This window comes from Drosophila nasuta, chromosome X (genome assembly GCF_023558535.2).
Source record: "Drosophila nasuta strain 15112-1781.00 chromosome X, ASM2355853v1, whole genome shotgun sequence".
Taxonomy (NCBI): Eukaryota; Metazoa; Arthropoda; class Insecta; order Diptera; family Drosophilidae; genus Drosophila; species Drosophila nasuta.
In genome coordinates this window covers 14,050,861-14,065,008 of record NC_083459.1, presented here as the reverse complement: position 1 = coordinate 14,065,008, position 14,148 = coordinate 14,050,861, and the positions used below count along the sequence as shown (strand labels likewise).

Sequence of the window (14,148 nt, the reverse complement as noted above, 5' to 3'; positions counted from 1 at the left end):
ATTTATTAACTGAAAGTAAAATCTAATAAAATAATTTAATTCCACAAAAAGTACAGAGTATGTGCTAGTCGAGCATGCTTGCGCCTTCTGGCTGTTGCTATGACAAATATGCGCATTACAACAATGTAAGTGAACGATTAATTATGTTAAAGATCGCGCTCGATGGATAGGCAATCATTCAATTAACAAAGCAATGCAATGAATTGCGAGCCGCAACTCCCAATTGGGGAACGAGCCACACGCACCGCCGCACACCCCTTGGGAGGGGTGGGGGTTGGACTACAGACATATAGTATATATGTAGTTAAGAGGGGGGCTTGTCGTGCCAGTTGGCGATTAGGCAATATTTTATGGGCATTCGTGGCATTCCCAAGAGAGTCGAAAGAGATGTTGCTGTTGTTGTTGATAAGGCGGCTGCCTGGGAAAATGCGATCGACAACGCGCGATCGCGTGTTGCAAATTGTAAAGAGGGAAACACGAAAGATAAGCAGAAATATTTGTTGCATGTTCTCTGAATTACAATATCTTTCTCTCTCTCTCTCTTCGGCAGGTGTATGTGGCGCTGTTTCAACCGCTGCGCGTGACGCGACATCAGTTCCGGAAGGTGCTCAACTGCATGAAGGTGATCAGGGCACTAAAGTACCAGGAGGTCTACGCACAGGAGAAGGTCACCAAGGTGGACAGCCTGTCGCTGGTGCTAAGCGGCAAGTGAGTAATGTTTTTTGCACGTTCAACAATTCAACAATATACGTAAATACTGTACAGATACCTAGAAATACTTCAGTTGTTGAGTCAATATAAAAATGAAATCATTTTAAATCGATAAGGAGTGATCATAACATTTTGAAATGTTTTAGAAATGTGCCCATCATTTTACATACTATAGAAGATTTAATTAGGAAATATATTGAATTACTGAAATCAATTTTCAGATAAACAAAAGAATACAAAATATTATATATAAAATAACAAATAAATCTAGAATCTTCAAACAAGACTACAAAAATTCTTCACTAAAGTTCATACAAAAGGTATTTTCTTGAATTAAGATTATTTTTAGTTCATATAAAGCAATGCAAAAGTTGTCATATAAAGGAATCAAAAGCATTAAACTTCCATCTAACACGATTCTTAGAAGAAATTTTTTTAACACTTTGCCTTTTCATTTTGTAATCTAGTATTTAATTCAAAGCTACAAAGCATAATACATTTTATATGAGAACGAAAATTCGAAAATTGTACACAAAATCTTGAAACGGTGAATATGAAACATTTTAAAATTCAATTGAAATTATAGAAACAGCAAATCGAAAAGAATTAATTAAATGAATATAAAAAAATTATATTGAAATTTTTGTAATGTTCTTGAAAAAAAGATTTTGGTTTTTATTATTTATAAAATTGAAGCGACTGAAGTTTCTACTATCGATATTAGCTATCGATAATTAAGTAAAAAGCTACTTCAAACATTATATATGAATCAAATTTTGTAATGTTCTTGAAATTTTATTGCTTTTTGGTTCATTCGGTTAATAAACTTAATTATCTACTATCGTCTTACAACCGATATTAACAATCGATATCACTTTTGCAGATTGGTCGTGTCGCAGCATCAGCGCGCACTGCACATTGTGTTTCCCCATCAGTTCCTAGACTCGCCAGAATGGTTTGGCGTCTCAACCGACGACTATTTCCAGGTGAGCTTAACTCGATAACTTATCGATGACAAATACGATAAACGATAACTGCTAAATGTGTACAATTTTGTTGTTCGCAGGTGTCCATCATGGCCATGGAGGAGTCGCGTGTGTTGATCTGGCATCGCGATAAGCTCAAGTTATCGATAATGGCGGAACCGTTTCTGCAGACCGTCTTCGATCACATACTCGGCCGCGATGTGGTCAAAAAGCTAATGCAGGTGACACAGGTGACGAAGACTAGCCAAGCCCAACAACACCAGCTCAATTTTAGCCACACACACACAACAATCACAATCACTTTACTATCGATCACTCTCTCTCTCTCTGTGTCTTTGCAGGTGAGCGAATCGATAGCTAGCAATGGTTTCCTGCCCTCGGGCGGCTATGCGGAGGATGCCGAGGACAAGCCGATGCTCATCTTGAAGAAGAGCGTTGAAGTGGGCCACGGCCTGACGGCGCTGATCAATCGCCAGCTGCAGGGTGAGTGTGTGATCGATACATTTATCGATTTTCGATATTCGCATTCTCTCTCTCTCTCTTTGTCTGTGTAAATTGTGTTTCTTTCCATATTCCTTGTTGTCCAAGTCGGTTGTGGTATTTCTCTCTCTCTCTCTCTCTCTCTGTCTTTCTCTGTTTATCTAACTGTCTAATTGTCTCTCTGTCTGTCACTATCACTATCTCTATCTCACACACACACACACACACACACACACACATACACAAACACGTTAACATTGCCAACTGCTGCGCCTCCTTTTTAACCGCTTTTTGCTTAATTGCGAGCTTGGGAACGGGAACTGACAAGTGCAAGCATAAGGGGCTTGTTAACTCGCTTTGTTGCATGCTACAAGAAATAAATTGAAATCAATTAATACCACAAACAAGTTTGACATTTTTTTCCCACCCGTTTCCTTTTTGTATCGCGATTTGTTAACTAACCAAAGCACACAAACAAAGTTGCCTGCCTGATGTCTGATGTCTTAATTGCATTTTGAGCTTTGTTCATTTTCTGATTTCTGTTTTCGATTTGTTATTTTGTGTTGTTTTTTGTTGCATTTGACCGACAAGTTTTTTGATGTTTATTGTATGTTCGTTTATTTTTTTCTTTACCGATTCGCTATCTAATTTTAGAAGAGCATGTTCCTTTACTTGGTCGCACGTACAAACACGTACCACCACCACAACCACCACACACGATCACAAAGCCGCATCAGTTGCCATCTCCAGCGGCCGACACCAATATCGATCACTACGTGAATTCTGCTGCTGCCTCCGCCGCCGCCGCTGCTGCCGCTGCTTACAACAACGGCACTCAATGAAGCAATCAAACACACACTGACAAACACTTACACACACACACACACATACACAGTTGCAGCACAAGAAGAAGTTAAGCTGAAGGCCAGAAGCAGAAAGAAAAAAAAAACATTTGTTGTATATGCAACATCTGCTTAAACAATCGTCAATCAATCAATCAATCAAGAGCTACAACAATCAACATACAACATCTGATCGCGTCATCAACTTCATCATGAATAACAACAACTCCCATCATCGACTAGAACTCACTCGCACCTCTCTCTCGCTCTCTCGCTCTCTCGCTCTCCCTTTGAATGCTCATCTAACTCAACACTAACCTTAAGCAATAACTGTAACACACACACTCACACTCACACACTCTCTTTTAATCTATACTGATAATCGACAAGTTGTTGCCAGGTACAAACACTTATGATCTTTTACTCGGGCGCGCCAAAAAATTTCCATTTACACCCGCGACGGAAATGTACACAAAAATTGGCACAAAGCAAACAAAAGTGGAAAATCAAAGACGGGGAAAAATAAATAAATAAATAATGAAATAAGTACTCACACAGTTTTGCTGTTGTAGATCAGTTGAGATCACTTCACTTGAGATTTGTTGCTTGCATTGAAATTCAACTGCAATTCGAGTCGAATAAAAATGAGATCAGTTTTGTGAGAACTTGTTGCATTGGGGCTTTAAGTTTTCAACTCTAGAATAAATATGTGGGCAATTGAAGATCACTTAAAGAGATCAGTTGAGCTTTAGCAGCATAAAATCTACAGTTATAAACGATAAAATTCATAAAGTGCAGCATGAGAAGGTGAACTTCAGCTTAGTTAAATAACCAAATGTTAATCAACAATTTTGTAGATTTGAAAGCGATCAAGCTAAATTGAAATTAAAATTCGGAATTAATCAGCTGAACAGCTGCTGCTCGGATGCATTTGAAAGTGACTCAAAGCATTCGCTGCAGACTCAATAAGCTAGTGATCAAGAACAAAACGTCGACTTGCGATCAGTTGAAGATCATTTTTTAGATTTCAGTTCAAAGATTTCGCTTCAAGAGTTAACATTATTTTAGTGCATCGATCGATACAAAATGAGTTGATCTTGCGATCAGTTGAAGATCAATTTAGGAATTCAGTTGAAAGATTTTACTTTAAGAGTTAACATTATTTTAGTGCATCAATCAAATATATAAAATTAGTTGATCTTCAGTGTCAATTCGCTGGAAATCAACAACCATTGCTCGTGACTTCTCACTTACTCATCGATCGATCGTCAACCAATTATAAAAAAAAAAGTTTAATGCGCTGTGCGAGAAAAGATCAAAGTTCAGAGCCAATGATATACGATATATAACAATAATTTTGTGCGCGATAAAATCCAACACTTTATTTTTTTTTTTTATTATTCATTTATTTAATTGCAATAACAAATGATTTAAATAAAATAGCAATTTGTCAAATGTGCATATAGAAAATATGAAATTATATTTCGACTTCCGTTCCACATTTAATAATGGAAAAGTTTTTACTGTGCTGGGCACACGAACAATAATTATATTAATTTATAGACATACCTACATATAGCTCGGCGTACCACATGGCGTATACATAACGTACACATATGTATATATTATTTGTTGTTTGCCTATCATTATCACAATTTTGTTTGTATATTAATTTCTTTGCATTTCCATTCGATTTTGTTGTTGCCTCTTTTATTTGATTTGATTTGATGATTTGATTTATGTGTTTCTTTTTTGTGATTTTGTTAATGATTTTGTTTTTTTTTTCGAATGATTTGCGTACGAATTTAAAAAGAAAAAAACGGTAAATACACACACACACCCACAAATATACACCTATGCATATACACACATTTAAATATTGATATAATAAACTAATTAATATATTAAATAGTTTTAACTTAAGGCTCAGAAAAAAAGCAAACAACAAAAAAAACCATAGAATTGTACATACTTATGAAATTGTATCATATTTATAATATAAACTTAACATTATTATTAGCAGAAAGTGAATGTAAACAAGCCAAAACAGAATGATGAACATAAATAATGATAAAACACACACAACAACAACAACAATGCCTACAACATAACCCAATTTGACAGCGTTTAATTAATTTGTTGTTCGTTTTTTGTCTTCTTTTTTTAATTGTTTAAGTGTGCCAGACATGAAACAAAAACAACGTTGCTTTATTTTCGCACATATTCCGCCTTCGTTTCGCCAACGTTTTCGCCTCGGCCACAAAATGATCGATCGATGCGAGCATGCAAAGCACGTGCACACACCCATCCATCGATCCATCCATCTATCGATCCTCACTTCCTCCCAGCCCCCACTCTCTCTCTCTCTCTCTTTCATTCTCTATCGTTCTCGCTCTCTTTCACTGGGTTGAGCGATAAGGAGCGCGTGCGCCTTTTGCGGCTCGATACCTGTTTGCGCATCATTAACATTCATTTCGCTCAAATGGCAATGATTTGTTTTTTATTTTAATTCACAATTAAAATGATTAACAACCCCAGCAAACGACGACGAGCACAACTCAAATACTCAGCTTCCTCTCAAAGCACCTGTAAATACTCTTTCGAAATTAAATAACAAGAAATAATAGTGAAAGATAACCAAAGGGGAGTCTAGTTTAAATAAATAAATATAGTTGTGGAACACTTAAATACTCTATCGATTCAATGAAATGAAAGTAACATATTCGATACTTTTGTTGATAGTAAAATCATTTTAATATCGCAAGAATTTCTTTAAATGATGTTTATTTTGTTTTAAAATTATATTTTCAAAATCAAGAGCCTAGCTTACAAAAATAAACCCAGTTGTAGAACACTTAAATACTCTATCGATTTAATGAAATGAAAGTATCGATACTTTTGCTGATAGTAAAATCATTTCAATATCGCAAGAATTTCTTTAAATGATGTTTATTTTGTTTTAAAATTATATTTTCAAAATCAAGAGCCTAGCTTACAAAAATAAACCCAGTTGTAGAACACTTAAATACTCTATCGATTTAATGAAATGAAAGTATCGATACTTTTGCTGATAGTAAAATCATTTTAATATCGCAAGAATTTCTTTAAATGATGTTTATTTTGTTTTTAAATTATATTTTCAAAATCAGGAGTCTAGCTTATAAAAATAAACTCAGTTGTGGAACACGTTAATACTCGATTTAATGAAATCAAAATATTCGATACTTTGCCGATAGTAAAAGCGTTTAAATATCGCAAAAGTTTGATCAAATGTAATTTAATTTTTTTTTTAATTAAACTTTCAAACTCAGCACAGATTGATGCAACGTCAATGCTAGTAAATTTCTTACTCTTGTATAGCGATTTCGCTGCTTACAAATTCACCTTACTATCGATGCAATTGTTAACGATAGTTCTACATATATGTGTATATTCCCCAACTTTTGTGTTTTAATATATTTACAAATTACTTATAAATTGCATTCTATCTTTCGATTAAAATGGAAAACTTTATATATATATATATTTTTTTTTTTAAAGAAAATCATTATTTATTAGAATTTAAAACTTAAGAAAAACTGGATAAACATGACGCATCATAAAACGTTTATACCCGCTGTGGAGTAATTATACTCTAAGCTGTGGTGTTATCATAATAATAATATCTCGGCGAAAATATTTTTTATTTTATTAAATAATTTTGATATTGCTGCGATTGCAATCGACGTCGACGTCGATGTCGACTTGTTTTTGTTTTTTTCGACCTACGCTATTTCACTTGGCTTTCCCCTCAGAAGAGAAAGGGGGATGAAAACCCTTGTTGATTGACTAAGCTCGTTGTTGTTGTTGGCGGCGATAAGAAGCAGCTTTGAATGTAAATACTTTGGGCATGCCCATAAACTTACACACAAAGTGCAGCCGACAAATAGTCAATTCTACTGCGGCACTTAAGCCACGTGCAATTTAAATGCTTTGCTCATTTATCATTTCATTTATCGGTTAATGAGTTTTGCATAGCACAGTTTTCATTCAGTTTTTCGCCTTCATTATCTGGGAAACAAACCTGGCAACCATCAAACCAATGAACCAACCAACCAACCAGTCTGTCAGCTAGTCAACCATTCAAGTCAATCAGTGTGTCAATCAATCAATCAAACGCACCGCGTACACAACTCGCTCTCGCACTTTGCCCCGGAAGCGCATTTTGTTCGCAACTAGCTTCCCAATTTGGGATGCACAACACATGCATTAAGTATATATATGTATATATATGTTTGTGCATATATATGTGTGCATCTCAAATTCCACGTGTCGCATCCCCTTTAGGATACAATTGACAATAGAATTGGCAATCGGATGGAACAAATGAATATTGATTTAAAGTTCATATTTCATACACATTGTTGTAAGCGCGAGGCTGCAATTTAAAAGCTGTTTTGGTCGTTGTAATATCCATTCGTGTTTCATTTCCATTATTCTAATTTTAATAAATTAAAAAAATGTTGAAGCAGCATATTAGAAATATGCATCTAGTGTTTCATTTCCAGCGTTCCGGTTGGTAAATGGAAGCAACATTCAAAGCAGCATAAGTATTACAAGTCTTATACTTATACAAATATGCATTTGGTGTTCCAGTTCCAGCGTTCCAGTTGACGAAATGAAGCAACATTTGAAGTAGCATATTTCAAGTCTTCTAAAATTATGCGTCTAGTGTTCCAATTCCAGCGTTTCGGTTGGTATATATAAAAGCAGCATATTAAATGTCTTTTAAGAATAATAAAAAATCTGCGTCTAGTATTTCAATTCCAGCATTCCAGCTGGTAAATCGAAGCCACATTCAAAGAAGCATATTGAAAGTCTTATACCTACACAAATATGCGTCTATTGTTCCAATTCCAATGTTCCAGTTGGCAAATCGTATTGTAAATCTCATTAATCGTCACATTATACTCGAAGCTGTTACATTTATAGTCGCAAAGTGTTGTAAACTTGTGCTTGTTCCATTTCCAGCGTTCCTATAGACATAATAAAGGAAATGAAACTCTTTGAAGCATCCTTAGAAAAGCAAACTTGATTGCATTTTTTTCAGCGGGCGATAAACAATCGTTGTATTTTTTTTTGGCAAGTTCATAAAATGAGAGGTGAATTGTGTTTATAAAAAGACTGAGAAACAGCGATACGTTAATAGCTGCTATTGACTTAGAAATTTAGCACGTGTAAAATTAACTCGCAAAACTGAACTGCAACCAACACATGGCAATATGAACTATTTTTATAACTTTTGTATTTACCGAGTCGAGAATGAAAATATGAAGCATATACATACATACATATAGTACATAAAAACATTCTCATACATATAGAGAGACCCACATGATGTCTGATCAGCACTTCCCATGACACACTTAATGAATGAATGAACAAGAGCGAATTCGACGCTTATTTGCGCAAATCATTTGTTTAGACAGCATCGTGAAACTCCCCTCGCTCCGCTCCTGAACTGATGTTGTCCTCGTATTCCAATATTAATGATAGCAAAACGATTGTAAATTTCAATTTGCAATATACTTTTGGCACTTTCTTGACGTCGTTCCTCATTGTTGTTGTCTAAGTGTTTATCGAAAAGCAAAAGTCTATTGTGTGCAGCTCAAGCTCAGTGACTTCAGTGGGAGTTTGGCTACTTGGTTGTCACTTTGAATTGAAAAGGTTACTTTGATTGCATGTTTGGGTTGTAGATCAAGTCTAGCAGCTTTAACGATAGTTTTCAATGAATAAAGAGACGATATTTACGCAAGAATTTGCAGCTACAGAACAGCATTGATTATTCGATAGTTTGCCGATTGAAAATGTTACTATGATTGCATGTTTGGGTTGTATATCAAGTCAACAGCTTTGACGATAGTTTTCAATGAATAAAGAGCCGATATTTACGCAAGAATTTGCAGCTACAGAATAGCATTGATTATTCGATAGTTTGCCGATTGAAAATGTTACTATGATTGCATGTGTTTGTTTGGGTTGTATATTAAGTCAACAGCTTTGAATGACAAAAAACGATATTTGTGGAGGAATTCCCAGCTATATAGCAGCATCGTATATTCGATAGTTTGCCGATAGTAAAAACGTTTAGCTATGTAAATTATAGATTTAAGTTTTTTTCTTTTCTTTATTCTTTGTAAATTATAATTTTCAACTGAACAACGTAAACGATAGTAAATTTGTTAAAATTTAAACCCGCTGATGTCGTGCAAACTTTACTAATTGCACCTTACTATCGATGCAAATATAACGATAGTTCTATATACAACATTCATTAACTTTTGTGTCTTAACTCTGAATGTACTGTATAATAATTTAACATTAGTTTGAAATTTGTCTCACGCCAAAAAGCAAAATTGAAAAATTGAACATTTATGCATATTTCCAATGATTTTTTATATATTTTTTGGGTGTGCTATCTCTCCTCCCAACAATTTGATCTGATCATGTCTCTTATATATACAAAAATATGTAACGTTCATAAACGTATTCAATCAACTACAACTACAACTACAACTATAACTACTATACAACAACAACAACACCACCAACAACCACAACAACCACTCCAACCACCAACTACAACAACAACAACAACCATCGTAAATGGCAACAGCTCTGCCCAGGATATCGAAGTATTATGATTGTGGTAAGTTTGCATTTCTGGCCTCTCTCTTTCCCCAACAACCACACATCCCTCTCTCCACACACTCACACACACCTACACACACACACACACAACGAATACGAGTATGCAAAAAAGGAAAAGAGAGAACATCAAAAACTCGAAACCATCACAAATGCCAAAATGCCTCCGCCACCGCCACCGCCCTGCCTTCTTGCCCACCCCCGGCTGCCTAACAGCGCGTACAACTGCAAACTTATCAATAGACACGAAACTGCAGCAGAAACAGTAGCAGAAGCAGAAGCAGCAGCAGCGCAGCAGAGCTTTTAATGAGGCTCATATAACTATCCCTTTCTTGCACACGCACATTCTGTCTGACTGTCTGTCTGTTTGTCGTATGTGTTGTCTAGGCTAAGCCTGCTGCTGAGCCTCAACTGTGCCTGCGTAAGCGTTTGCGTATGTGTGTGTGTGTATGTGTATGTGTATGTGTATGTATACGCGTGTGTGTGCGTAGCTATTGAATTGCTTGCGTTGTAGAGAATTCTTGCATGTGTTGTTGTTAAATAAATCCAAAATTGCAAATTTTCATTTTTGCAAAGTTTTATGTTTTCAACACACACATACACAGACACATACAAACATAGTGAAACAGGTTGAATGTTTTATTTTTAGTAGTTGCTGCTCTTTTATGTTGCAAGCTCAAACAAAACTTAAAATATAAGTAGCAAAAACCAAATATCATTAAAGTACAACAACAGCAAACAATCAACAACAACAACAACTCGTTGTGGTTTTCTTTTCTTGTTCTTTCGAATGCTTCTCTTTGCAGCCGGCGATCCCAATTCCTGGCGTCTGGGACGGATCGATGAGACTGATCATGAGACGGCCGTGTGAGAGCGAGATGGCAACAGCAACTGCAACTGTGCGAGCGAGACCGTTCGATTGTTGCTTGTGTGTACATACTATATAAGAAGACGAAGAGAAGGAGGAGATGAAAAAGGAGGTGGAGGTGGAAGAAGAAGAAGAAGAAGCTCGCTTCAATGTGCGACAATGTTTAGACTTGTGTTTTTGAGTATTATTAGATGTACTATATTTTAGTCAATATACAAAATACAATACAATATATATACATAAAAATATATGTATATGCCCTATATAAGGATAAGCATCAAATGAGAGTAACTGATATAACGCATTAAGTATTCGCCTAGTATGACAGCTAAAATTACAACTAATAAATGCGTTTTAGATAATGTTGCAAAGCCGCAAATGTTTTATTACGTCATGCCACACGCATTGTGCGATTAGTAACAATGGCAATTGATTAACGATTAACGATTAATGATAAATGGACAACAAATGTGTATTTTTTTATTACCTAAACTTAAGCAAAACACACACACACACACACACAACATATATAAATTGAGAACATTTCACGAATCATGAACTCTACACAATTAGTATTAATTTTTTTTTTTGTGGCATAAATTCTAAGTAAAAGTGTGTAAAAAGATTGGATTGGATTGGACATTTCTTGCAGAATATGAAAATCAGCAGCCTGAAATTAGGCAACGTTGAATCTTTCGGGCTGCGTGCGCGTATGCCTAACATTTTAGACGCCACTGTAAAAATGAAAAGAATAAAAGTCCATTGCATACTTTTTGGTGCTGCATGAAAATGCTCAGTGTAAGATGCAGAGAAGAGAAAAGTTGTAGAGATGATGTTGCTTACAATGTTGATGTTGACAAGCCTACACCCACGCCCCCGCCCACCACCACTATTTCCCCTCTTATCCCCCGCCCCTACCCATGGTAAATAAATAAACCCCCCAGCCCACCCTCTAAAATAAATAACAACGCACCCCCCATAAAAGATTGTCTGAAATTTAAGTATTATATTGTTGCAATTTATTTAACACAAGAACAAAACAAAACGAAATGAAATGAAAAGAAATAACCGAAAAACGAAAAACCTACAAAAATAGCAAAGATTGATGTATATTTATTGTTGTTGGCGTGAATGAATTTTTGTCAATCAAAATTAACTTTAGATGTGTAAAACTAGCAAATGCAAAAAAACCAAAGACAATTAACAAAGCAAAGCAAATGCGAAATGAAAGCAAGGAAAAGAAAACAAAAGAAATGAAAGTATAACAAGCATTCTATTACAAACAAATAATAATAATAATGATAATGATAAAACTATGCATAACAAATGTTGTTTAATTGAATGTTTAGCTAGGCATATATGAAATAAAATAAATAAGACAATTAAGTAAACCAAATTTCGGCTAGCCGAACTTTTTTGATGTCCATGCAGCGATTTATTTCAAATTAATGTTGATATTCATTCATTCATGCATTAGAAAAGATATCAAAAAGATCATGCTATGATCATGAGATATTAGAGCGTTGAGTTCAGGTTTCGTTAAGAATGTGAAGTGAATATCTCTGATTGAGTCAACAAAAATTGAAAAGAATGCAGCCATAATTAAATTCTAAAATACAATTCGTATGTGGGCATTGAAACTATTTGAATATAACAATAAATTGATACATTTAAGTGTAAACAAATTCAAATTCAATAAAATAAAATAGTAAATAAAGAAAATGGATCACCATCAAGATTTCAGCTACAAAACAAAACAAAAAAAAAAAAAAAAAAGAAATACAACAAACAATGAAGACAAAAATATATGTATAAAACCAAATTGCATAAGTTAATTGTATTCTGTTCGATGTGGAAATATACATTTTCAGTTTTCAAATATACAACAAAAGCTGGTTTATGTATTTTGTTAGAAGTTCTTGGCCTGCACACAACTGTCACTAGATGAATTATTCAATGGCGTTTGATGGTAAGCGGAAGTCGGGGTAGAATTTGTAAAACAAAAAGATATTAAATGTAAAAAAAAAAAAAAATAATAATAATGAGAATAATGGAGCTAATGACAATCATAATGATCAATCATAATAATAATAATGAGAATAATGATGCCAATGACAATCATAATGATAATGATAATAATAATGATAATAATAATAATAATAATGATAATAATAATAATAATAATAATAATAATAATAATAATAATGATAATAATAATAATAATGATAATGATAATGATAATGATAATGATAATGATAATGATAATGATAATGATAATGATAATGATAATGATAATGATAATAATAATGATAATGATAATGATAATGATAATGATAATGATAATGATAATGATAATGATAATAATAATGATAATAATGACAATCATAATGATAATGATAATAATAATAATAATAATAATATAATAATATATATATATATATATATATATATATATATATATATATATATATATATATATATATATATATATATATATATATATATATATATATATATATATATATATATATATATATATATATATATATATATATATATATATATATATATATATATATATATATATATATATATATATATATATATATATATATATATATATATATATATATATATATATATATATATATATATATATATATATATATATATATATATATATATATATATATATATATATATATATATATATATATATATATATATATATATATATATATATATATATATATAATAATAATGGTAGTATTAAAGTCAGTACATATGTAAAATTTAAATCAAATGAATTTTCTTTTTCCTAACCATTCTCCGCGCCCAGCTTTAATTTGTTGTGCTGCTGCTGACAAATAAAAAAACTTGGGGGACTTTAGTTCCGTTTGACACCTGTCTGTTAAGCCCTTGGTGACTGAATGGAGGGCACGCGACCAATGGGCAGCTATAAATAAATTCAAAATAAAAAAGGCGGCTGTGTGTTAGTGTGTGTGTGTTTGTGTCTATGGCGATGCGATGTGACACGACATGGGGAGACAAATGAAGGGAAAGGGGGTGTCATGTGTTGACAGACCATTGAGCACAAGAACAGGCTCAGTTGAGCTCAGCTCAGTCAACAGCGACCGCCTGTCGAATAAGTGCTTTGAAGTTCTCTCACTGCACTATGAACGAAATTTCCCATTTTACAGCAATTAAATTACAATTCAATTAACGAACGAGAGTGCAGCTTTTAATAGTTAAAGGCAAACTATGAACCTAGTTGCTAAGCACTTAATTCTAAACTACAAAGAATAGTAAATCAATCAAAGCATTAAAGTTAAAATTTGGTTAAAATATTAGTTCAGGTATTTTTCGTTGACTAAATTAAGTTTATATGTAAGTGGGCAACATTTATCGTTGTGATCCTCTTGGGAAGCGAGCTCTTAAAAGTATGCTATAGGTTTTGTGCCAAGCTGCAGTGAACATATTTCTTTCGCTTCTGTCAAACTGTCCGTCTGTCTGGCTGTCCATCTTGTTGGCTGAATGTTTGACTGGCCACTGGTACAAGTAATTAAAGTTTCAG

The 14,148-nt window shown here is 33.7% G+C and overlaps 1 protein-coding gene across 5 annotated transcripts in view; it reads left to right on the top strand.

Annotated features, from left to right (window-relative positions):
• LOC132795019 (blood vessel epicardial substance) overlaps positions 1–12,354 on the top strand; it is a 41,115-nt gene extending 28,761 nt beyond the window's left edge. For 2 of the 5 annotated variants that reach the window (XM_060805416.1, XM_060805417.1), the window contains exons 4-8: positions 551–708; positions 1,595–1,697; positions 1,778–1,927; positions 2,039–2,180; positions 2,832–5,596. In XM_060805416.1, coding sequence (XP_060661399.1) covers positions 551–708; positions 1,595–1,697; positions 1,778–1,927; positions 2,039–2,180; positions 2,832–3,019 — 741 coding nt within the window. In that variant the 3' untranslated portion in view covers positions 3,020–5,596. Of the gene's footprint in view, positions 1–550; positions 709–1,594; positions 1,698–1,777; positions 1,928–2,038; positions 2,181–2,831; positions 5,600–9,674; positions 9,708–10,512 lie in introns of those variants that run through there. The other 3 variants (XM_060805419.1, XM_060805420.1, XM_060805418.1) reach the window with 3 other exon arrangements.
• The last annotated feature ends 1,794 nt before the right edge of the window (positions 12,355–14,148 follow it).